We start from the raw sequence: 24,437 nt of genomic DNA, 5'->3' as shown, positions 1-24,437 counted from the left end.
GAGCCCATAGGAGAATCCGGCTTGGTTTTCCCACCTGCAGGGAAGAACTGAAGCAATGAAAATAAAGACACTCCCACACTAATCAGAGTGCCCTAAACAACCAGTTTGGTGGGGAGAATTTGCTAGCAGTAGGTAAGACATAAAGTTCCCCCACAGCAGCCTGGCAGCCTTGCTGAGTGTGCCAGCAAATGATTCCAGGGGCCTGGCTGGTGCTTCACGGGCACCGCCGGGGCCCATGGAAAAGAACTAATTTATGCTATTAGTATAGTTACAGCAACAGTGTCTGCTGAGTGTTCCAAACTGTAGCTCATGGTCTTGGGGCCAGAACAGGGAGGAGCAATTTAGAAGTCACCAGCAAGGAAGCAGAGCAGAGTAGAGATAATACCAACAGCCTCCAGGTGAGATAGGCCTGGGTTTGAGTTCCAGCTTTGCCCCTCACTAGTTGGGTGATAGCCAGCAAGTAGCTTTGTCATGCTGAGCTTCTATTTCTTCACCTGTAGGGTTGGGGTGATGCTAATGATAGTTTTTCTGTGGAATGCTTCTTGATCAACCATTCAGGTATTCAACTATTAAGAGTTATTCAAATATAGGATTTTTTTTAAATACACAGTTATACTTCCCCACCTCTCTCTCACACACACACACATCCATATAACTTGATGCCATTAAAAAAATAAATAGTACACGTATATGATCTAAAATAAATTGGAAATCACACAGTATAAAATGAAAACTGCTTTTTTTTTTGTCGGGGCAGTGGCTTGCGGGATCTTAATTCCCCGACCAGGTATTGAACCTGGGCCCGCCGCCGTAAAAGTGCGGAGTCCTAACCACTGGACCGCCAGGGAATTCCCCCAAAATACTTTCATTAAAAAAAAATAATCTACAAAAAGAGCAATTTCATAGGATTCAACCTAATATGACCAGCCACCGTTCTAAAGCTTTATAGTCCCCAACAACCCCACGAAGTAGGAACAATTATTACCTTCTCCCTCGGTAATAATTAGAATTTCTCCTAAAGAGAAGAAGGACTTGAGGGGAAAGTGCCGGCTACCTAAACGGCCTCCACAAGTGATTTGAAAGTTTGAGAAACAGAGGTCAGTACACGTAATTAATTAAGTGCTAAACAGGATTATCCGCCTGGTGTCCGAAACACGATCCCCTGGGGGGCCACACGCGGTGCAGACTTGGTCCGAAGGGCAGTCCCTCGCGGTACCAGGGGTGACCCGTCTCTCTCGCCCCAGCACGAGCCTCTACATGTTTTCCCGGGAAAGGCGAGGCAGGCTCTGCCGCCTCAACCAGTCTTGCTAGAGTAGGCTTACCCCTGCGAACAAAAGCATTCGGAGAGACTGCCGCCTCAGCCACTCAACGCCGAGCCCAGGCCGGCGTCTCCAATTAGATCTGAACTTCCAATTGGTGAAGTGTTGTTGAAGAAGGTGGGACAGAGCGGGAAAGTTCCTCCTCCCTCGGGGTTCTCAGCCAACCGCGGCGTCGGGGCGGCAGCCGCCGAGTTAGGTCGCGCGTGTAGTGATCTAGGGGGCCCGAGGGCGGGGCGGGGCGGAGAGCAGGCCGGGGGCTGCGGGGAGGGGACGCTTCCCGCGGGCGCGCGGAGTGAAGACGGTGACAGCCACGCGCGCACGTGCGTGCCCGGCTGCAGCGCGGCCCCGACACCTCCCTCGGCCGCTGAGAAGCGCGCGGGGTCTGGGCCGCCGGCGTCTAGGGGCCCCGTCCCCGGGCGTCACCAGCGTTCCCGGCCCGAGTCCCGGAGAGCCGGGCCGTGCCCGCCCCGTCGGTCCCCCCGATCGCGATCCCTTACCGTGGCCGTCAGGGCCCGTCCCCAACTCCCATTTCGGTTCCCGGGGCAGGGTCCTCGCGGTCCATGCTGGCCGCTGGGGGCCCGCGCCGCTCAGTCAGCTCCCGGGCCGGCCGGCCGGCCACCATGGTGGCCCTGAGGCCTGTGAGGCTCCTCCAGGGAGGCTAAAAGGTCCAGAGCGCAGGCCTCAGGGCGCGAGGGTCCCGAACCTGAGCCCCGCGCCATGGCCGGGGCCATCGCTTCCCGAATGAGCTTCAGCTCGCTCAAGAGGAAGCAGCCCAAGACGTTCACAGTGCGGATCGTCACCATGGACGCGGAGATGGAGTTCAATTGCGAGGTAACTGGCTGCAACGGGCTGCGGCGAAGGGGAGCGCGGCGGGATCGGGCCGGGTGCTGGTCCGGCACCGACGCGGACGCCCTTGCCGCGGTGACAGTGGAGGTGGAAGCTTCGGGATTCTGTTTATATCATCTCTGGACAAAGATAGAGTCAACCAGAACTGGAAGGGGCCATCTAGGCCCAAATCCTCATGTTAAAGATAATCGCTGCTTTTTTTCAATGGGGCTTTGGGGTTTGGAAGCACTTCCTGAAGGTTTTCATTCATTGTTACTGCAAGAGTCTGAAAGCATTCGTGTTAGCGAATTCTAGTTTTCAGTGTCACGCTTAAGCTCCAGCTCTATAGAGTTTAAACTTTATTAGATAGTATTATGTACCCCAGATATTATAAGTTGCATCTCGTTTTATTGGAAAGTCTATAGTACTTGTTTCCCTTTTTCACAGCTTAAATTTTCTGGGGAAAAAAAAAACTGAGGAAAGAGACGGTGTCTTAATCTTCCATAGTTTCTATCATGATGGTAACAGTTATCATTTATTGAATACTTCCTAAATGCCAGATATTCATACACTTAATTCTCAAAACAACTCAATGAGGTAGGTACCCCAAACCATATATCTAGTAAATGGCGAAGGGGGGTTTTGATTCAAGATCTTAGCCAATACAGTACTGTCTCTCAAGTAGTTTAAGTCCTTGCTACTCAAAGTGTGGCCTGTGGAACAGCAGCATTGGCAGCAGTAACCTCAGTCAGGGGTTGGCAAACATTTTCTGTAAAGGCCCACATAGTAAATATTTTCAGCTTTGCAGGCTTTAGGGTCTCAGATGCAACTACTCAACTCACCTCTACCATAGTAGCACAAAAGCAGCCTTAGACAGGATCAACTTCCAGCATGACAGGGTGAAGAACTCCACTGACCTGGTTCCCTGTAAACTGGTAAAACATTAAAAAAGAAACAATTTAAACCCTCTGGAAATTGTCCTAAGGGCAAACATCAAGTGAAGAAACAGCTACTCAAGAAAATCTATGAAAATTTGGTAAGAAAGGCAAGAGTTTGTGGTATTTGTTTTTGTTTTGGCCGAGAGGCATAAGGGATCTTAGTTCCCTGACTGGGATCGAACCTATGCCCCATGCAGTGGAAGCATGGAGTCTTAACCACTGGACTGCCAGGGAAGTCCCAAGAGTTTGTGGTATTTGAACCAAGACCACTACTACCGTCCCTGCTGCCATCCCTGCTCCCAGCTTTCGACGACAACGGCTGCAACCTAGTACACTGGGCTCCCTCTCCCCCTAGCTCCCAGTCAGACAGCTTTCTTCCCAGGAGGAGCATGACTTTAGGGCTTCTCCTGCCGGAGGCTACTTGCTGCTGAGGCTAAATCCTGGGTGAGTGAAGCTGAAAGATGGGGCTTCCTTCCTTCACCCAGCTCCTACTTATGGAATGGGAGCTGTACTCTGGGCATGGCCCACCGAGAGTACTGGGGTCCCAGTTGCTCTATCCCCACCCTCAGTTTGTGAGATGGTGGTACCAGCCAGGAGAGGCAAACGAGAAGACCTCAGGCTAGTGTGTCTCCCCCTCCCCACTTCTATCAAGAGCTCAGAGATTTTGCCTGGAGGGAGAAGCAGGCTCCTAATCTCTTCCCAAAAAGTAGTGACTTCATTTGCAGTAGAGTGTGGAGAAATTTATACCTAAGGGTGCTTTCAAGAACTGTGGAGGTTTTAGTGAAAGGCAATTGGGAGGAGATTTGTGGATTTAATAAAGATACAGCCTAGACTGTAAGCCAGCTAGTTTGCAGGAGAGAATAAGACAGCTGGGAAGAGCCCTCCTGGGGTCAGAACAAATATCAAACACTAATCTCAAAAGAGCTACCTTTTGATTGGATTACTTTATAGAACAAGTTATGCCCCAGGGCATTGTTGAAAATAATAGAATAATATACCACAATTAGTGGAGTTTAACAGTTGGGTGTGACCAGGGAAAGAGAGGTAGAGTCCTACTAAGACCACTGTCATCTTGGGTGACTTTGGGCAAATCCAAAGATATATCTTCCTGAGGAGCAATATCATAGGCCTTAACACTGTGAGAGGGGAAATAGATTTCACTAAAACAGTCCAGCCAGTCACTAAACAAATAAACAAGCAAATAACAGTAACCAGCCTGGTTGGGTAGGGGGGAACCACTCCCTAGAGTTGCTGTAAATATGTTCACAGAACTAAAAGAAAGCATAATTAAGAAGTAAAGGAAGGTATAATGACATTTTTCATCAACTAGATAGTATCAGTAAAGAGATATGAATTATAAAAAGAACCAAATTAAAATCCTGGAATTGGGGCTTCCCTGGTGGCGCAGTGGTTAAGAATCCGCCTGCCAGTGCAGGGGACATGGGTTCAAGCCCTGGTCTGGGAAGATCCCTCATGCCGTGGAGCAACAAGCCCGTGCGCCACAACTCCTGAAGACCGGGTGCCTAGACCTCATGCTCTGCAACAAGAGGAGCCACCGCAATGAGAAGCCTGCACACCACAACAAAGAGTAGCCCCCGCTCACTGCTAGAGAAAGCCCATGCACAGCAACAAAGACTCAATGCAGCCAAAATAATAAAATTAATTAAATTAATTAATTAAAAAAATTCTGGAATTAGAAAATACAATGACTGAAATAAAAAATTCAGTAGAGGGGCTCAAGGTAGATTCCAACAGGCAGAAGAAATAATTAGTGTACTTGAAGATAGATTGATAGAGATTATGTAAGGTGAAGAGTAGAGAGAAAAAGAATGAAGAAAAATGTACAGAGCCTCAGAGAAATAAGAGGATCATTCAGTGCACCAACATGTGTAATGGGACTGACTACCAGAGGAGAGGAGAGAGAAAAAATATTCCAAAAAAATTGGCTGAAACTTCCTAAATTAATTGAAAAACAATAACCTGTATATTCAGGAAGCTCAATGAACTTCAAGGAGGATAAACACAAAGAGATTCACAGACACATCATAGTAAAAATGCTGAAAGTCAGACAGGGAGAAAATCTGGAAAGCAACAAGAGAAAAATGACTTGACACTTATAAGGGAACCCCAATAAGATTAACAGCTAACTTCTCATCAGAAGATGTGGAGGCCAGAGGCAGTGGAATAATATTCAAAGTGCTCAAAGGAAAAACTTGTCAACTAGGAAACCTATCTCCAACATAGCTGGATATAAATGAAAAGGACATTTCAAAAACAAAGGTAAATAAAGACTTTCCCAGATAAACAAAAACAGACTTTGTTGTTTAAAGACCCACCTTACAAGAAATATTAAAGGAAGCTTTTCAGGCCTAAAGCAAGTGACCCCAGATAGTAATTCAAATCCACGTGAAACAAATCAAAGAGCACCAGTAAATGTAATAATATAATTATAAAAGACAGTATAAATGTATATTTTCCTCCTTCTTTTAACTGATTTAAAATGCAATTATATAAAATAATTTGTATATAATATACAATAATATTTGTATATACTATATTGTTGGGCCTATAACATGGAAACGTAATATATGTTTATTAGGTGTGCCAATAACAGTACAAAGGAGGTGGGTGAAAACCAAGCTGTAATAGGCTAAGGAAATGACTACGGATGGTAAAGTAATAACTACAACAATGTATTGCTGGGTTTGTAACTTTAATAGATAGAGTATACAATAATTATAATACTATAAAAAGGGGGGAAGAGAACAGAACTATGTAGAATAACATTTCTATATAATCGCTGCAGTTAAGCTAGTATAAATCTGAAGCTGATTCTTTTTTTTAAATATATATATATATTTTAAATTTGTTTAATTATTTACTTTTTGGCTGCGTTTGATTTTCATTGCTGTGCGCGGGCTTTCTCTCTTCGCAGCGAGCGAGGGCTACTCTTCATTGAGGTGCGTGGGTTTCTCATTGTGGTGGCTTCTCTTGTTGTGGAGCACGGGATCTAGGTGCACAGGCTTCAGTAGTTGTGGCACGTGGGCTCAGTAGTTGTGGCTTGTGGGCTCTAGAACGCAGGTGCAGTAGTTGTGGTGCACGGGCTTAGTTGCTCCGCGGCATGTGGGATCTTCTGGGACCAGGGATGAACCCGTATCACCTGCATTGGCAGGCGGATTCTTAACCACTGCGCCACCAAGGAAGTCCAATATATATATTTTTTGATGTGAACCATTTTTAAAGTTTTTATTGAGTTTGTTACAATGTTGCTTCTGTTTTTTGGCCCCAAGGCATGTGGGATCTTAGCTCCCCAACCAGGGGCTGAACCTGCATTGGAAGGCGAAATCTTAACCACTGGACTGCCAGGGAAGTCCCTTTGAAGCTGATTCTGATAAGTCAGAATTAGGTTAAACCCTAATGTAACCACTTAAAAAAAAATCTTTAAAAATACAGTGGAAAAATAAATAAATAGGGCTTCCCTGGTGGCGCAGTGGTTGAGAATCCGCCTGCCGATGCAGGAGACACGGGTTCGTGCCCTGGTCCGGGAAGATCCCACATGCCGCGGAGCAACTAAGCCCGTGAGCCATGGCCGCTAGGCCTGCGCGTCCGGAGCCTGTGCTCCGCAACGGGAGAGGCCACAACAGTGAGAGGCCCGCGTACCGCAAAAAAAAAAATAAAATAAAAAATAAATAAATAAATAAATAAATAAATAAAAAATAAATAGTGGGAAAATCATTAAAGAAATTTAAATGCTTCATTAGAAACTATTCACTTAATGCAAATCAAGTAGTAAAGGAGGAATAGAGAAGTAAAAAAGACAAGAAAAATATAGAAAACAAAAAATAAAATGGCAGTTGTATCCCAAATATTTAGATAACTTAAATGAAGTGGACAAATTCCTAAAATGAAACCAGCTACCAAAAGTGACTCAAGAAGGAGGATTATCTGAATAGACCTATAACAACTAAAAGAGTAAATTAGCAATAAAAATACTACTCACAGTAAAAAAACCCATGTTCTACCCACTAGTGAGTGGCCCAGGTGGCTTCACTACTGAATTCTACCAAACATTTCAAGATCAATAAATACCAATTCTTCACAAACGTTTTGAAAAAACTAGAAGAGGAGGGACCACGTCCCAGCTCATTTTATGAGGCCATCATTATCCTAATACCAAAACATGACAAAGATAACACAAGAAAACTAGAGATCAATATCTCTTATGAGTATGGAAGGACACAGTCCTTAACAAAAATATTAGGAATCCAGCAACATATTTAAAAAGCTATAGGGCTTCCCTGGTGGCGCAGTGGTTGAGAATCTGCCTGCCGATTCAGGGGACACGGGTTCGTGCCCCGGTCTGGGAAGGTCCCACATGCCGCGGAGCGGCTGGTCCCGTGAGCCATGGCCGCTGAGCCTGCGCGTCCAGAGCCTGTGCTCCGCAACGGGAGAGGCCACAACTGTGACAGGCCCGCCTAGCACACACAAAAAAGCTATACTCCATAACCAAGTGAGATTTATCCCAGGAATGCAAGGTTGGTTTAATATCCAAAAATCAATTAATGTAATATATAATATCAATAGAACAAAAAGAAATTACAAGATATCTCAATAGATGCAGAAAAAGCAATTGACAAAGGCCAACAGCATTTCATGATAAAAGCGCTCAACAAAATAGGAATAGAAGGGAACAGCCCAATATCACACATAATGATGAAAGACTGGATGTTTACTCTTTAAGATCAGGAATAAGACAAGGATGTCCACTCTCACCACTTCTATTCAACACTGTACTGCTGGTTCTAGCCAGGACAATTAGACAAGACATGAAATAAAAGGCATCTATATTGGAAAGGAAGAAGTAAACCTATGTCTATTTACACATAATATTATCTTGTATACAGATATTTAAATTATTTATTTATTTAACTTCTTTATTGGAGTATAATTGCTTTGCAATGGTGTGTTAGTTTCTGCTGTATAACAAAGTGAATCAGCTATACATATACATACATCACCATAACTCCTCCCTCTTGTGTCTCCCTCTCACCCTCCCTATCCCACCCCTTTAGGTGGACACAAAGCACTGAGCCAATCTCCCTGTGCTATCTGGCTGCTTCTCACTAGCTATCTGTTTTACATTTGTTAGTGTATATATGTCCATTGTTTGTTTGTTTGTTTTTTTCATATTGAACTGCATGAGCTGCTTGTATATTTTGGAGTTTAATCCTTTGTCAGTTGCTTCATTTGCAAATATTTTCTACCATTCTGAGGGTTGTCTTTTTGTCCTGTTTATGTTTTCCTTTGCTGTGCAAAAGGTTTTAAGTTTCATTAGGTCCCATTTGTTTATTTTTGTTTTTATTTCCATTTCTCTAGGAGGTGGGTCAAAAAGGATCTTTCTGTATTTATGTCATGGAGTGTTCTGCCTATGTTTTCCTCTGAGAGTTTTATAGTGTCCTTACATTTAGGTCTCTAATCCATTTGGAGTTTATTTTTGTGTATGGTGTTAGGGAGTGTTCTAATTTCATTCTTTTACATGTAGCTGTCCAGTTTTCCCAGCACCACTTATTGAAGAGACTGTCTTTTCCCCATTGTATATTCTTGCCTCCTTTGTCATAGATTAGTTGACCATATGTGTGTGGGTTTATCTCTGGGCTTTCTATCCTATTCCATTGATCTATATTTCTGTTTTTGTGCCAGTACCATATTGTCTTGATTACTGTACCTTTGTAGTACAGTCTGAAGTCAGGGAGTCCAATTCCTCCAGCTCCGTTTTTTCCCCTCAAGACTGCTTTGGCTATTTGGGGTCTTTTGTGTCTCCATACAAATTTTCAGATTTTTTGTTCTAGTTCTGTGAAAAATGCCATTGGTAGTTTGATAGGGATTGCATTGAAACTGTAGATTGCTTTGGGTAGTATAGACATTTTCACAATATTGATTCTTCCAGTCCAAAAACATTGTACATCTCTCCATCTGTCTGTGTCATCTTTGATTTCTTTCATCAGTGTCTTATAGTTTTCTGAGTACAGGTCTTTACCTCCTTAGGTAGGTTTATTCCTAGGTATTTTATTCTTTTTGTTGCAATGGTAAATGGGAGTGTTTCCTTAATTTCTCTTTCAGATTTTTCATCATTAGTGTATAGAAATGCAAGAGATTTCTGTGCATTAATTTTGTATCCTGCTACTCTACCAAATTCATTGATTAGCTCTAGTAGTTTTTAGGTGGCATCTTTAGGATTCTCTATGTATAGTGTCATGTCATCTGCAAACAGTGATTGTTTTACTTCCTTCTTTTCCGATTTGGATTCCTTTTATTTCTTTTTCTTCTCTGATTGCTGTGGCTAAAATCCCAAAACTATGTTGAATAATAGTGGTGAGAGTGGGCAACCTTGTCTTGTTCCTGATCTTAGAGGAAATGGTTTCAGTTTTTCACCATTGGGAATGATATTGGCTGTGGGTTTGTCATATATGGCCTTCATTATGTTGAGGTAAGTTCCCTCTGTGCCTACTTTCTGCAGGGTTTTTATCATAAATGGGTGTTGAATTTTGTTGAAAGCTTTTTCTACATCTTTGAGATGATCATATGGTTTTTCTCCTTTAGTTTGTTAATATGGTGTATCACGTTGATTGATTTGCATATATTGAAGAATCCTTGCATTCCAGGGATAAACCCCACTTGATCATGTTGTATGATCCTTTTAATGTGCTGTTGGATTCTGTTTGCTAGTATTTTGTTGAGGATTTTTGCATCTATGTTCATCAGTGATATTGGCCTGTAGATTTCTTTTTTTTGTGGCATCTTTGTCTGGTTTTGATATCAGGGTGATGGCCTTGTAGAATGAGTTTGGGAGTGTTCCTGCCTCTGCTATATTTTGGAAGAGTTTGCGAAGGATAGGTGTTAGCTCTTCTCTAAACGTTTGATAGAATTAATCTATGAAGCCATCTGATCCTGGACTTTGTTGGAAGATTTTTATCACAGTTTCAATTTCAGTGCTTGTGATTGGTCTGTTTATGTTTTCTATTTCTTCCTGGTTCAGTCTCGGCAGCTTGTGCATTTCTAAGAATGTGTCCATTTCTTCCAGGTTGTCCATTTTATTGGCATATAGTTGCTGTAGTAATCTCTCATGGCCCTTTGTATTTCTGCAGTGTCAGTTGTTACTTCTCCTTTTTCATTTCTAAGTCTATTGATTTGAGTCTTCTCACTTTTTTTCTTGTTGAGTCTGGCTACTGGTTTGTCAACTTTGTTTATATTCTCAGAGAACCAGCTTTTAGTTTTATTGATCTTTGCTATTGTTTCCTTCATTTCTTTTTCATTTATTTCTGATCTGATCTTTATGATTTCTTTCCTTTTGCTAACTTCGGGGTTTTTTTGTTCTTTCTCTAATTGCTTTAGGTGTAAGGTTAGGTTGTTTATTTGAGATGTTTCTTGTTTCTTGAGGTAGGTAGATGTTTCTTGTTTCTAGTATTGTTCTAAACTTCCCTCTTAGAACTGCTTTTGCTGCATCCCATAGGTTTTGGGTCTTCGTGTTTGTTTGTTTGTTTTTTTAAAAATTTGTTTATTCAGTTAATTATTTTGTCTGTGTTGGGTCTTTGTAGCTGTGTGCGGGCTTTCTCTAGTTGTGGTGAGTGGGGGCTACTCTTCATTTTGGTGCACGGGCTTCTCACTGCAATGATGTCACTTGTTGTGGAGAATGGCCTCTAGGCATGCAGGCTTCAGTAGTTGTGGCTCGCAGGCTCTAGAGCCCAGGCTCAGTAGTTGTGGCACACCGGCTTAGTTGCTCTGCGACATGTGGGATCTTCCTGGACCAAGGCTCGAAGCTGTGTCCCCTGCATTGGCAGGTGGATTTTTTTTTTTTTGCGGAACGTGTGCCTCTCACTGTTGTGGCCTCTCCTGTTGCGGAGCACAGGCTCCGGACGCGCATGCTCAGCGGCCATGGCTCATGGGCCTAGCTGCTCCGCGGCATGTGGGATCTTCCCGGACCAGAGCACCAACCCGTGTCCCCTGCATCGGCAGGCAGACTCTCAACCACTGCACCACCAGGGAAGCCCTGAGGCAGGTGAATTTTTAACCAGTGCGCCACCAGGGAAGTCCAGGTCGTTGTGTTTTTATTGTCATTTGTTTCTAAGTATTTTTTGATTTTCTGTTTGATTTCTTCAGTGATCTCTTGGTTATTTAGTAGTGTATTGTTTAGCCTCCATGTGTTTGTATTTTTTACAGATTTTTTCCTGTAATTGATATCTAGTCTCATAGCATTGTGGTCAGAAAAGATACTTGATATGATTTCAATTTTCTTAAATTTACCAAGGCTTGATTTGTGATTTCAAGGTGTGATCCATCTTGGAGAATGTTCCATGAGCACTTGAGACAAAAGTGTAATCTTCTGTTTTTGGATGGAGCGTCCTATAAATATCAATTAAATCTATCTGGTCTATTGTGTCATTTAAAGCTTGTGTTTCCTTATTACTTTTCTGTCTGGATGATCTGTCCATTGGTGTAAGTGAGGTGTTAAAGTCCCCCACTATTATTGTGTTACTGTCGATTTCCTCTTCTATAGCTGTTAGTAGTTGCCTTATGTATTGAAGTGCTCCTATGTTGGGTGCATATATATTTGTAATTGTTATATCTTCTTCTTGGATTGATCCCTTGATGATTATGTAGTGTCCTTCATTGTCTATTGTAACATTCTTTATTTTAAAGTCTATTTTATCCGATAAGAATATTGCTACTCCAGCTTTCTTTTGATTTCCATTTGCATGGAATATCTTTTTCCATCCCCTCCCTTTCAGTCTGCATGTGTCCCTAGGTCTGAAGTGGGTCTCTTGTAGACAGTATATATATGGGCCTTATTTTTGTATCCATTCAGCGAGCCTGTGTCTTTTGGTTGGAGCATTTAATCCAGTCATGTTTAAGGTAATTATCGATATGTATGTTCCTATTACTATTTTCTTAATTGTTATGGGTTTGTTTTTGTAGGTCCTTTTCTTCTCTTGTGTTGGCCACTTAGAGAAGTTCCTTTAGCATTTGTTGTAGAGCTGGTTTGGTGGTGCTGAATTCTCTTAGCTTTTGCTTGTCTGTAAAACTTCTGATTTCTCTGTCTATCTGAACAAGATCCTTGCTGGTAGACTAATCTTGGTTGTAGGTTCTTCCGTTTCATCATTTTAAATATATTGTGCCACTTCCATCTGGATTGTAGAGTTCCTGCTGAGAAATCAGCTGTTAACCTTATGCGAGTTCCCTTGTATGTTATTTGTCATTTTTCCCTTGTTGCTTTCAGTAATTTTTCTTAGCCTTTAATTTTTGTCAATTTGATTACTATGTGTCTCAGCATGTTTCTCCTTGGGTTTATACTGTGCGGGACTCTCTGTACTTCGTGGACTTGGGTGGCTATTTCCTTTCCCACATTAGGGATGTTTTCCATTATAGTCTCTTCAAATATTTTCTCGGGTCCTTTTGCTCTCTCTTCTCTTTCTAGGACCCCTATAATGCGAATGTTGTTGCATTTAATGTTGTCCCAGAGGTCTCTTAGGCTGTCTTCATTTATTTATTTATTTATTTATTTATTTACTTACTTACTTACTTTTGGCTGCATTGGTTCTTTCTTGCTGCACACAGGCTTTCTCTAGTTGCAGCAAGTGGGGGCTACTCTTTGTTGCAGTGCACAGGCTTCTCATTTCGCTGGCTTCTCTTGTTGTAGAGCGCAGCCTTCCCTTCAGTAGTTGTGGCTTGTGGGCTGTAGATCGCAGGCTCAGTAGTTGTGGTTCATGGGCTTAGTTGCTCTGTGGCATGTGGGATCTTCCCCAACCAGGGCTCGAACCCTTGTCCCCTGCTTTGGCAGGTGGATTCTTAACCACTGTGCCACCAGGGAAGCCCCTCTTTTAATAGTTTTTATTTTAAAGTCTATTTTGTGTGATATGAGAATTGTTACTCCAGCTTTCTTTTTCTTCTTAATAAATTTATTTAGTTATTTATGTATTTATTTATTTATGGCTATGTTGGGTCTTTGTTGCTGTGCGCAGGCTTTCTCTAGTTGCTGTGAGCGGGGGCTACTCTTTGTTGCAGTGTGTGGCCTTCTCATTGTCGTGGCTTCTCTTGTTGCGCAGCAAGGGCTCTAGGTATGCAGGCTTCAGTAGTTGTGGCACGTGGGCTGAGTAGCTGTGTGTTGCAGGCTCTAGAGCACAGGCTCAGTCGTTGTGGCACACGGGCTTAATTGCCCTGCGGCATGTGGGATCTCACCAGACCAGGGCTCGAACCTGTGTCCCCTGCACTGGCAGGTGGATTCTTAACCACTGTGTCACCAGGGAAGCCCCGTCCAGCTTTCTTTTGATTCCCCTTTGCATGGAATATCTTTTTCCATCCCCTCACTTTCAGTCTGTATGTGTCCCTAGGTCTGAAGTGGGTCTCTTGTAGACAGCATATGTACGGGTCTTGTTTTTTAATCCATTCTGCCAGTTTATGTCTTTTGGTTAGAGCAGTTAATCCATTTACATTTACGGTAGTTATTGATATATATGTTCCTATTACCATTTTCTTAATTGTTTTGGGTTTGTTATTTTAAGTCTTTTCCTTCTCATCTTTCCTGCCTAGAGATGTTCCTTTAGCATTTGTTGTAGAGCTGGTTTGATGGTGCTGAATTCTCTTAGCTTTTGCTTATCTGTAAAGGTTTTAATTTCTCTGTTGAATCTGAATGAGATCCTTGCTAGATAGAGTAATCTTGGTTGTAGGTTTTTCCCTTTCATCACTTTAAGTATGTCCTGCTCCTTCCTTCTGGCTTGCAGAGTTTCTGGTGATTCCCTTGTATGTTAATTGTTGCCTTTCCCTTGCTGCTTTTAATATTTTTTCTTTGTATTTAATTTTTGATAGTTTGATTAATATGTGTCTTGGTGTGTTTCTCCTTGGATTTATCCTGTATGGGACTCTCTGCCTTTCCTGGACTTGACTTACTATTTTCTTACCCATATTAGGGAAGTTTTCAACTGTAATCTCTTCAAATATTTTCTCAGTCCCATTTTTTTTCCTCTTCTTCTTCTGGGACCCCTATAATTTGAATGTTGGAGCGTTTAGTATTGTCTCAGATGTCTCTGACCCTGTCCTCAATTCTTTTCATTCTTTTTTATTTATTCTGCTCTGTGGTAGTTATTTCCACTATTTTATCTTCCAGGTCACTTATCTGTTCTTCTACCTGAGTTATTCTGCTATTGATTCCTTCTAGAGAACTTTAAATTTCATTTATTGTGTTGTTCATCAGTTTGTTTGCTCTTTAGTTCTTCTTGGTCCTTGTTAAACGTTTCATGTATTTTCTCCATTCTATTTCCAAGGTTTTGGATCATCTTTACCATCATTACTCTGAATTCTGTTTCAGGTAGACTGCCTACTTCCTCTTCATTTGTTTGGTCAGCTGGGTTTTTACCTTGCTGCTTCATCTTCTGTGTATTTCTCTGTATTCTCATTTTGCTTAACTTACTGTGTTTGGGGTCTCCATTTTGCAGGCTGCAGGTTTGTAGTTCCCGTTGTTTTTGGTGTCTGCTCCCAGTGGGTAACATTGGTTCAGTGGGTTGTGTAGGCTTCCTGGTGGAGGGGATTGGTGCCTGTGTTCTGGTAGGTAAGTCTGGATCTTGTCTTCCTGGTGGGCAGGACCACGTCTGGTGGTGTGTTTTGGGGTGTCTGTGAACTTATTATGATTTTAGGCAGCCTCTCTTCTAATGGGTGGGGTTGTGTTCCTGTCTTGCTAGTTGTTTGGCATAGGATATCCAGCACTGTAGCTTGTTGGTCGTTGAGTGGAGCTGGGTCTTAGCGTTAAGATGGAGATCTCTGGGAGAGCTTTTGCTGTTTGATATTACATGGAGCTGAGAGGTCTCTGGTGGACCAATGTCCTGAACTTGGCTCTCCCACCTCAGAGGCTCAGGCTTGACACCCAGCCAGAGCACCAAGACCCTATCAGCCACACGGGTCGGGATAAAAAGAAAGAAACAGGGACTTCCCTGGTGGCACAGTGGTTAAGAATCTGCCTGCCAATGCAGGGGGCACGAGTTCGAGTCCTGGTCCAAAAAGATCCCACGTGCCGTGGAGCAGCTAAGCCCGTGCGCCACAGCTACTGAGCCTGCGTGCCGCAACTACTGAAGCCTGTGCACCTAGAGCCCGTGCTCTACAACAGGAGAAGCCACTGCAATGAGAAGCCTGCACACTGCAATGAAGAGTAGCCCCTGCTCGTCACAACTAGAGAAAGCCTGTGCGCAGCAACGAAGACCCAACACAGCCAAAAATAAATAAATAAATATTTTTTAAAAGAAAGAAAAATAAATAAATAAATAAAATAAAGTTATTAAAATAGAAAAAATTATTAAAAATTAAAAATTAAAAAATACTAAAAAGAAGGGAGAAAGAAAGAAGAGAGCAACCAAACCAAAAAACAAATCCTCCAATGATAACAAGTGATAAAAACTATACTTAAAAAAAACGGATAGTCAGAATCCTAGGACAAATGACAAAAGCAAAGCTATACAGACAAAATCACACAAAGAAGCATACACACTCAGAAAAAGAGCAAAAGGTAAAAAATATATATGTATAAATAAAGGAAGAGAGCAACCAATTCAATAAACAAATTTACCCATGATAATACGTTCTAAACACTAAAGTAAGGTAAACATAAAACAGAAACAAATTAGATGCAGAAAGCAAACCCCAAGTCTACAGTTGCTCCCAAAGTCCACTGTCTCAATTTTGTGATGATTCGTTGTCTATTCAGGTATTCCAGAGATGCAGGGTACATTAAGTTGATTGTGGAGATTTAATCCGCTGCTCCTGAGGCTTCTGGGAGAGATTTCCCTTTCTCTTCTTTGTTCGTGCAGCTCCTGGGGTTCAGCTTTGGATTTGGCCCCGCCTCTGCGTGTAGGTCGCATGAGGCATCTCTTCCCCACCCATACAGAATGGGGTTAAAGGAGCGCTGATTAGGGGACTCTGACTCACTCCGGCCAGGGGGAGGGAGGGGCACGGAATGCAGGGCGAACCTGCAGAGGCCAGTGTGACGTTGCAACAGCCTGAGGCATGCCCTGTGTTCTCCCGGGGAAGTTGTCCCTGGATCATGGGACCCTGGCAGTGGCGGGCTGCGCAGGCTCCCAGGAGGGGAGGTGTGGATAGTGATCTGTGCTTGCACACAGGCTTCTTGGTGGCTGTAGCAGCAGCCTTAGCATTTCATGCCCATCTCTGGTGTCCGCCCTGATAGCCGCGGCTCGTGCCCCTCTCTGGAGCTCATTTAGGCAGTGCTCTGAATCCCCTCTCCTTGGGCACCCCGAAACAATGTTCTCTTGCCTCTTAGGCAGTTCCAGACTTTTTCCCGGAGTCCCTCCTGGCTAGCTGTGGCACACTAACCCCCTTTAGGCTGTGTTCACGCAGCCAACCCCAGTCCTCTCCCTGGGATCTGACCTTCAAAGCCCAAGCCTCAGCTCCCAGCCCCTGCCTGCCCCGGTGGGGGAGCAGACAAGCCTCTCAGGCTGGTGAGTGCTGGTCGGCACTGATCCCCTGTGCGGGAATCTCTCCCCTTTGCCCTCTGCACCCCTGTTGCTGTGCTCTCCTCTGTGGCTCCGAAGCTTCCCCCACGCTGACCCCCCCCCCCGTCTCCATCAGTGAATGGGGCTTCCTAGTGTGTGGAAACATTTCCTCCTTCACAGCTCTCTCCCTGAGGTGCAGGTGCTGTCCCTATTCTTTTGTCTCTCTTTTCCCTGTTTTATTTTGCCCTACCCAGGTACATGGGGAGTTTCTTGCCTTTTGGGAAGTCTGAGGTCTTCTGCCAGAGTTCAGTGGGTGTTCTGTACGAGTTCTTCCACATGTAGATGTAGTTTTGATGTATTTGTGGGAAGGAAGGTGATCTCCACATCTTACTCCTCCACCATCTTGAAGGCACCCCGTTGTGTACAGATTTTAAAGAATCTAGGGACTTCCCTGTCAGTCCAGTGGTTAAGACTTTGTGCTGCCAATGCAGAGGGCACAGGTTCAATCCCTGGTCAGGGAACTAAGTTCCTGAATACCACATGGCGCAGCCTAAAAAATAAATTTTAAAAAAAGAATCCACTAGGGCTTCCCTGGTGGCACAGTGGTTGAGAATCCGCCTGCTGATGCAGGGGACACGGGTTCGTGCCCCGGTCCGGGAAGATCCCACATGCCGCGGAGTGGCTGGGCCCGTGAGCCATGGCCGCTGAGCCGGTGCGTCCAGAGCCTGTGCTCTGCAACGGGAGAGGCCACAACAGTGAGAGGCCCGCATACCACAAAAAAAAAAAAAAAAGAATCCACTAAACTATTAGAACTAATAAATGAGTTTAGCAGGGTTGCAGGATACAAGATCAATATACAAAAATTAATTGTAGGGACTTCCTTGGTGGTGCAGTGGTTAAGAACCCACCCGCCAATGCAGGGGACACAGGTTCGAGCCATGGTCCAGGAAGATCCCACGTGCCGTGGAGCAGCTAAACCCGTGCTCCACAACTATTGAGCCTGCTCTCTAGAGCCCGCGAGACACAACTACTGAGCCCATGAGACACAACTCCTGAAACCTGCGTGCCCTAGAGCCCCTGCTCCGCAACAAGAGGAGCCACTGCAATGAGAAGCCCACACACCGCAACAAAGAGTAGCCCCCTCTCATTGCAACTAGAGAAAGCCCGTGCACAGCAACGAAGACCCAACGAAGCCAACAATAAATAAATAATTTAAATTAATTGTAATTCTATATATCTGCAATGAACAATCTGAAAAATTAAGAAATTCTATTTATAAGAGCATCAAAAAGTATAAAATATTTAGGAATTTAACAAAAGAAGTGCAAAACTTATACTCTGGAAAATTGTAAAACATTGTTGAAAGAAATTAAAGATGATCTCAATAAATGGAAAAACATTCCTTGTTCATGGATCATAAGACTTAACATTGTTAAGAGGCAATATTCCCCAAATTAATCTACACATTCAATACAATCCCTATCAGAATCCCAGTTTACTCCTGTGTAGAAATTGACAGCTGATTCTAAAATTCATATGGAATTGCCAGGGACCAGAATAGCTGAAACAGTCTTGAAAAAGAAGAACGAAATAGGAAGATTCACCCTTCCTCACTTCAAAAAAAATACTACAAAACAACCATAATCATGATTGTGTGGTACTGGCATGAAGATAGACATATAGATCAATGGAATAGAATTGAGAGTCCAGACATAAACCTATACATACATCTTTGATTAACTGATATTTGACAAGGGTGCCAATACCATTCATTGGGGGAATGAATAGTCTTTTCAACAAATGGTGCTAAGACAATTGAATAGCTGTATGCAAAAGAATTAAGTTGAACCTGTACTTTACACCACATACAAAAATTAACTCAAAATGGATTAAAGAGCTAAATGTAAGAACTAAAACTATAACACTCTCAGAAGAAAACATAGGGATAAATCTTCATGACTTAGGATTTGGCATTGGATTCTTAAGTATGACAACACAAAAAGCATGAGCAACAAAAAAAGAAAATATATAAACTGGACTTCATCAAGACTGTGTTTTGACGGACATCAAGAATGTGAAAAGAAAAAAATATTGGCAAATCATGTATATGATAAGGCTGTTATGTCTAACATGTATATAGAACTCATAGCTCAGTAATAAACAGGCAAACAACCCAATTAAGGAATGAACAAAGGATCTGAATAGACGTTTCTCTAAGGAAGATGTAGAAATGGACAATAAGTACATGAAAAGATGCTCAACATCATCAGTCAGTCATCAGGGAAATACAAATCAAAAACAACAGAGGGGATTTCCTTGGTGGTCCAGTGGCTAAGACTCCGTGCTCCCAATGCAGGGGGGCTGGGTTTGATCCCTGGTCAGGGAACTAGATCCTACATGAATGCCGCAACTAAGAGTTCTCATGCTGGAACTAAAGAGCCGGCATGCAGCAACGAAAATCCCATGTGCTGCAATTACGACTCGGTGCAGCCTAAATAAATTTTTAAAATGAAACAAACAAAAAAAAAAACCAACAAAATACCATTTTACCATAATGAGAGCCAACCAGTTGTATGACTAGAATAAAAAAGACATATAGGGACTTCCCTGGTGGTGCAGTGGTTAAGAATCTGCCTGCCAATGCAGGTGACACGGGTTCGAACCCTGGTACAGGAAGATCCCACATGCCGTGGAGCAACTAAGCCCATGTGCCACACCTACTGAGCCTGCGCTCTAGAGCCCGCGAGCCACAACTACTGAGCCCACGTGCTACAACTACTGAAGCCCACGCACCTAGAGCCCATGCTCCGCAACAAAAGCCACCGCAACGAGTAGCCCCCGCTCACCGCAGCTAGAGAAAGCCTGTGTGCAGCAACGAAGACCCAATGCAGCCAAAAATAAATAAATAAAATAAATTTTAAAAAAAAGATATAATAACAAGCGTTGGTGAGAATATGAAGAAATTGGAATCTTCATATACCGCTGGTGGTGATGTAAAATGGTGCAGCGACTTTGGAAGAGTCTGGCAGTTCCTTAAACAGTTGAACATAGAGTTACCATATGGTCCAGCAATTTTACTTGTAGGTATCTGCTCAAAAGTGAAAACATGTCTATAGAGAAGCTTGTATATGAATGTTTATAGCAGCATTATTTGTAAAAGCCAAAAGGTGGAAACAACCAGATGTCCATCAGATGATGAATGGATAAACAAAATGTGGTCTGTCTGTACAATGAGATATTATTTAGCAATAAAAAGGAAGGAGGTAACAATACATGCTACAACATGGATGAACCTTGAAAACATTATAAGTGGAAGAAGCCAGTCACAGAAGATCATATATTATACGATTCCATTTATATACAAGTCTATTATAGGGATATCTATAATGAAAGTAGATTTGTGATTGCTTAGGGCTGGGAAATTAGGTGCGGGGATAGGGGCACTATAGCTAAAGAGTACGAGGTTTCTTTTTAAGTTGATGAAAATGTTCTAAACTTGACTCTGATGGCTGCACAACTTGGTGACCATGCTAAAAACCATTTACCTGTACACTTTAAATAGGTGAATTTTAAGGTATGTGAATTATATTTCAGTAGAGCTGTTTTTTAAAAAGCAGTCTTTGATAAAATTAAAAAATAATAGACATGACTTTGTTCCAATAAAACTTTCTTTATGGACATTGAAATTTGAATTTCATGTAATTTTCACAAGTGAGGAAATGTTATTAAAATTTGGGGGGGTGGAATTCCCTGGGCAGTCCAGCGGTTAGGACTCCATGCTTTCACTGCCGAGGGCCTGGGTTCGATCCCTGGTTGGGGAACTACAATCCCATAAGCCGCACAGCATGGCCAAAAAATAAAATTAAATTAAAAGTTTTTAAAAATTAAAAAAAGTTTTCTTCAATCATTTAAAAATGTAAAACTCATTCTTAGTTCTCAAACTGCAGTGGGTTGGACTTGTCTTGTGGACCACAGTTTACTGACCCCTGATCGAAGTTACTATTTGATACATGTTGTGAGAGACTGACCCACAGGGAAAGGAATTTTTTGGGACATTTGTTTGGCCATAATTTTGCAATGAAAAACTCTTAGTTTTTCTTCTTTAAACAGACCCCAGACCCAAAGTGGATGGACACTATTATCAGCAATGTCGGGATTTCTCAACCTTGGCACTATTGACATTTTGGCTGGAGGGTTCTTTGTGGTGGAGACTGCCCTGTGCACTGTAGGATGTGTAGCAGCATCTCTGGCCTCCACCCATTAGATTACAGGAGCACCTCCTACCTTGCCCCAGTGTGACAACTAAAAAATGTCTTCAGACACCATCAACTGTCCCTGAAGGCAAAACACCCTCCTCTTCCCTCCACCCCTATCCTCCACCACATTGAGAACCAGTGGAAGGAATAATAGTAGTGATATTCAGAGAGACAGACTGTTACAGCATACAGCCTGGGAAGCTTTAATATACACATAAATGACCTGAGGATCTTGGTAAAATGCAGATTCTGATTCTGTAGTTCTGCGGTTGACTGAGAATTCTACATTTCTAACAAATTCTCGAGTGATGCCAATGCTACTGGTCCAGGAACCACACTAAAGTAGCAAAGCAGTAGTAGTAGTAAAAAGTAGTAGTAGAGGGCCTCCCTGGTGTCACAATGGTTAAGAATCCGTCTGATAATGCAGGGGACACAGGTTCGAGCCCTGGTCCGGGAAGATCCCACATGCCACGGAGCAACTAAGCCCGTGAGCCACAAGTACTGAGCCTGCGCTCTAGAGCCCACAAGCCACAGCTACTGAGCCTGCATGCCACAACTACTGAAGCCCACATGCCTAGAACCCATGCTCCACAACCAGAGAAGCCACTGCGATGAGAAGCCCGCGCACCGCAACAAAGAGTAGCCCCCACTCAATGCAACTAGAGAAAGCCCGCGCGCAGAAACGAAGACCCAATGCAGCCAAAAATAAAATAAGTAAATTTATAAAAATAAAAAATTAGTAGTAGAAAGTGCACAGGCTTTGAAATAAGACAGACCTGGGCTTGAATTCCAGCTAAACTACTTAAAGCTTGGATGAGATACTCAAGCTCTCTGAACCTCAGTATGCACATCAGTAAAATGGAACTATTACTGACCCTGCAAGGTTGTTCTAAGGACTCATGGAATGCTTAGTGCTGGGCAGAAAGGAAGGGGACTGTAGTCGGCCTAAAGCAGGAGGCTTGGGTCATCATGGGCACTGACTGCCCTGTTGTGGTTTGTCCAGCTATTGTATCTCATCAAACCTCAAATTTCCAGTGAAAATACCTTTTTGAAAACCATGTTCAAATATTCTGCCGAAAGTAGCGGTAGTTTGATTTATGATGACGGAGAGAACTCTGAGAAGCCACTAGTCTTGCTCTCCTCTATTTTTATGTTGTACATTAGCTGAGCAAGATGCTAATGCAAAGATGCATTTTGAAAAAAAGAGATGGTACTTGAGGAATTCTTGGTTTTATTGAGGTCAAATGTAGGTGGCTTTCTAAGGAGGACTCAATTTCAGAACCAGTGGTAGTTAACATATGAATCATGTTAATGATGCTAATCATTTCAGACTTTTTTGCTGCAGAGATGGGGGAAAAAAATCTCTTTCTTGCACCACTTACTGCATTGCACAATTGGCTTGATGCTTTGGAGGATTTTTCCACTTGAAAGATTTGATAGTTGTCATTTTGAGAAAGTGGGTGCTGAATGTAATTTGCCAGGAGGCTAAACGGTTCTGTTATTTCTTTTCTAGGCAGGAATTTTACTCTAATAATCCAATCTAACAGTAAGAAGACCCAAATATGAAAAATTTCTCGAACTTGAGTTGTGAGAGATCCTAATACCATCTTATTTCAAAACCAAAGCCCCCTTCTCCTGTTTGTTGGCATCCCAAACATTGTCACATACCCAAGCAGAATTATGATTGGATTAAATACCAACATTACAGATCATTCCAGCATACAAGTGGACATACAGTGGTCCATGACAGGCGGAACTTTCAAAAGCAGACAGAAAGAACAACTCTGGTGATTTCAGTAAGATGTTAAATCCTAGACACCCCAAGATCGAGGCAAATGATTCCCTTCCAGGATGTAAACTCCAGGAGGGAGTTCAAACTGGTGTTTGAACCCTGGCTTCTCTGTGGAGCTCTTCTGTGACCTTGAGCAAATCTCTTTTTTTCTCCCCAACCTCAGTTCTTCCACTGTAAAACAGGGGGAAGAACTTGATTTCAAAGGCTCTCAGCTTCGCATCCTATTTTAGGTGATCTGGGCAGGAGAAGCTCGTTGTGCAACTTTCTGTTTCATATTTCCTGCTTAGGTAGGAAGTCATTTCAGGGTTTGAGCATGTAGGTATGAGAAAATCTCCTAGAGGACAGAACAAATATTGCTTAGGGAAAAGAGCCAGCATCCTGTTGGAAGGGGTAAGTTGGCTTAGGTGGAAGGAAAACCCACCACTGCCCCCGTCTCCCTGATTGATCTTAGACTTACCTCTCTAAACCTAAATACTATTATTCTAAATGAGATAATAGTATTTTCTTATAGGATTGTTTTAAGGAATGAACGAGGTAGACCTTTACAGGCACTTAGCCCAGGGCCCGACCATAGTAAGCACTTGGTAAACATTAGCTTCGTATCATGAGTTGGGAGTGTGAGAATAAAGAGGAAAGGTCTCATGCTAGAAGCATTGTAAATTTTCTCCTTTAATCATCTCCTTCATTTTCTTTGAATCTTCTTCAGGTTATCCATGGCTTTGTAATTGTAGACCCTCTAGACTCCACAATTAGTCTAAATATAGTGAGCTTTACCTTATGCCATATACTTATGGATCTTTTTTGTAATGTGCTCTATAATTGGTCTCTATTTAGCTTGATGTCCACTGTGATAGCAGGATTCTTTTCTGATTTCTGCCATGCTTAATTATTCTCCATTCCTTTGTCCCCCATGTGTCATTTTGAAGTTTTTCTCTTGTTTTTGATGGCTTCTCCAATTATTCATGCTAGTTTTGCATTCTTCTCCAAGAACATTTTTGGTGCTTGTTTATTCTTAATTTCAGAAGTTAAAAAAGCATTTGCGGGGCTTCCCTGGTGGTGCAGTGGTTGAGAGTCCGCCTGCCAATTCAGGGGAGGCGGGTTCGTGCCCCAGTCTGGGAAGATCCCACATGCCATGGAGCAGCTAGGCCCGTGAGCCATGGCCACTGAGCCTGCGTGTCCAGAGCCTGTGCTCCACAACAGGAGAGGCCACAACAGTGAGAGGCCCGCGTACCACAAAAAAACCCAGAATTGAGTTTTCTCAGAGCTGGTAATCATTTTAGCCAGCTGATGACAAAGCTTCTCTGGTTTGTGACAGGATGATGTGTTCCATCCTCCTGTCTGTGCTTTGTCTGATTTAGATTCTAAGTCCACATGTTTTAGTACTTTTGTTTTTAAATTTTTAAATTTTTGGCTGCGTTGGGTCTTCGTTGCTGTGCGTGGCTTTCTTTAGTTGTGGTGAGCAGGGGCTACTCTTCATTGTGGTGCGTGGGCTTCTCATTGCAGTGGCTTCTCTTGTTGCGGAGCGAAGGCTCTAGGTGCACAGGCTTCAGTAGTTGTGGCTCGCAGGTTCTAGAGCGCAGGCTCAGTAGTTGTGGCTCATGGGCTTCGTTGCTCTGCAGCGTGTGGGAACTTCCAGGCCCAGGGCTCGAACCCATCATGTTCCCTGCATTGGCAGGCGGATTCTTAACCACTGCGCCACCAGGGAAGCCCGCTTTAGTACATTTTTGTCAAGCAAAAATTTATTACCAATTTAGTGCTGAAATCGGGAAAAGATCTTTAATCAAATCTTCAGTCACCTGTGCTGAGTTGAGGCACTTGTC

At 42.9% G+C, this 24,437-nt stretch overlaps 1 protein-coding gene across 6 annotated transcripts in view; it reads left to right on the top strand.

Annotated features, from left to right (window-relative positions):
• Window positions 1–1,539: 1,539 nt before the first annotated feature.
• The window catches only part of NF2 (NF2, moesin-ezrin-radixin like (MERLIN) tumor suppressor), an 87,537-nt gene continuing 64,639 nt past the window's right edge, over window positions 1,540–24,437 (top strand). For 4 of the 6 annotated variants that reach the window (XM_059040896.2, XM_059040897.2, XM_059040898.2 and 1 more), the window contains exon 1: window positions 1,540–2,150. In XM_059040896.2, coding sequence (XP_058896879.1) covers window positions 2,037–2,150 — 114 coding nt within the window. In that variant the 5' untranslated portion in view covers window positions 1,540–2,036. The remainder of the gene's footprint in view (window positions 2,151–24,437) is intronic. The other 2 variants (XM_067015025.1, XM_067015024.1) reach the window with 2 other exon arrangements.

This window comes from Kogia breviceps, chromosome 15 (genome assembly GCF_026419965.1).
Source record: "Kogia breviceps isolate mKogBre1 chromosome 15, mKogBre1 haplotype 1, whole genome shotgun sequence".
NCBI lineage: Eukaryota > Metazoa > Chordata > Mammalia > Artiodactyla > Physeteridae > Kogia > Kogia breviceps.
This window is presented reverse-complemented; position numbering and strand designations above follow the sequence as displayed.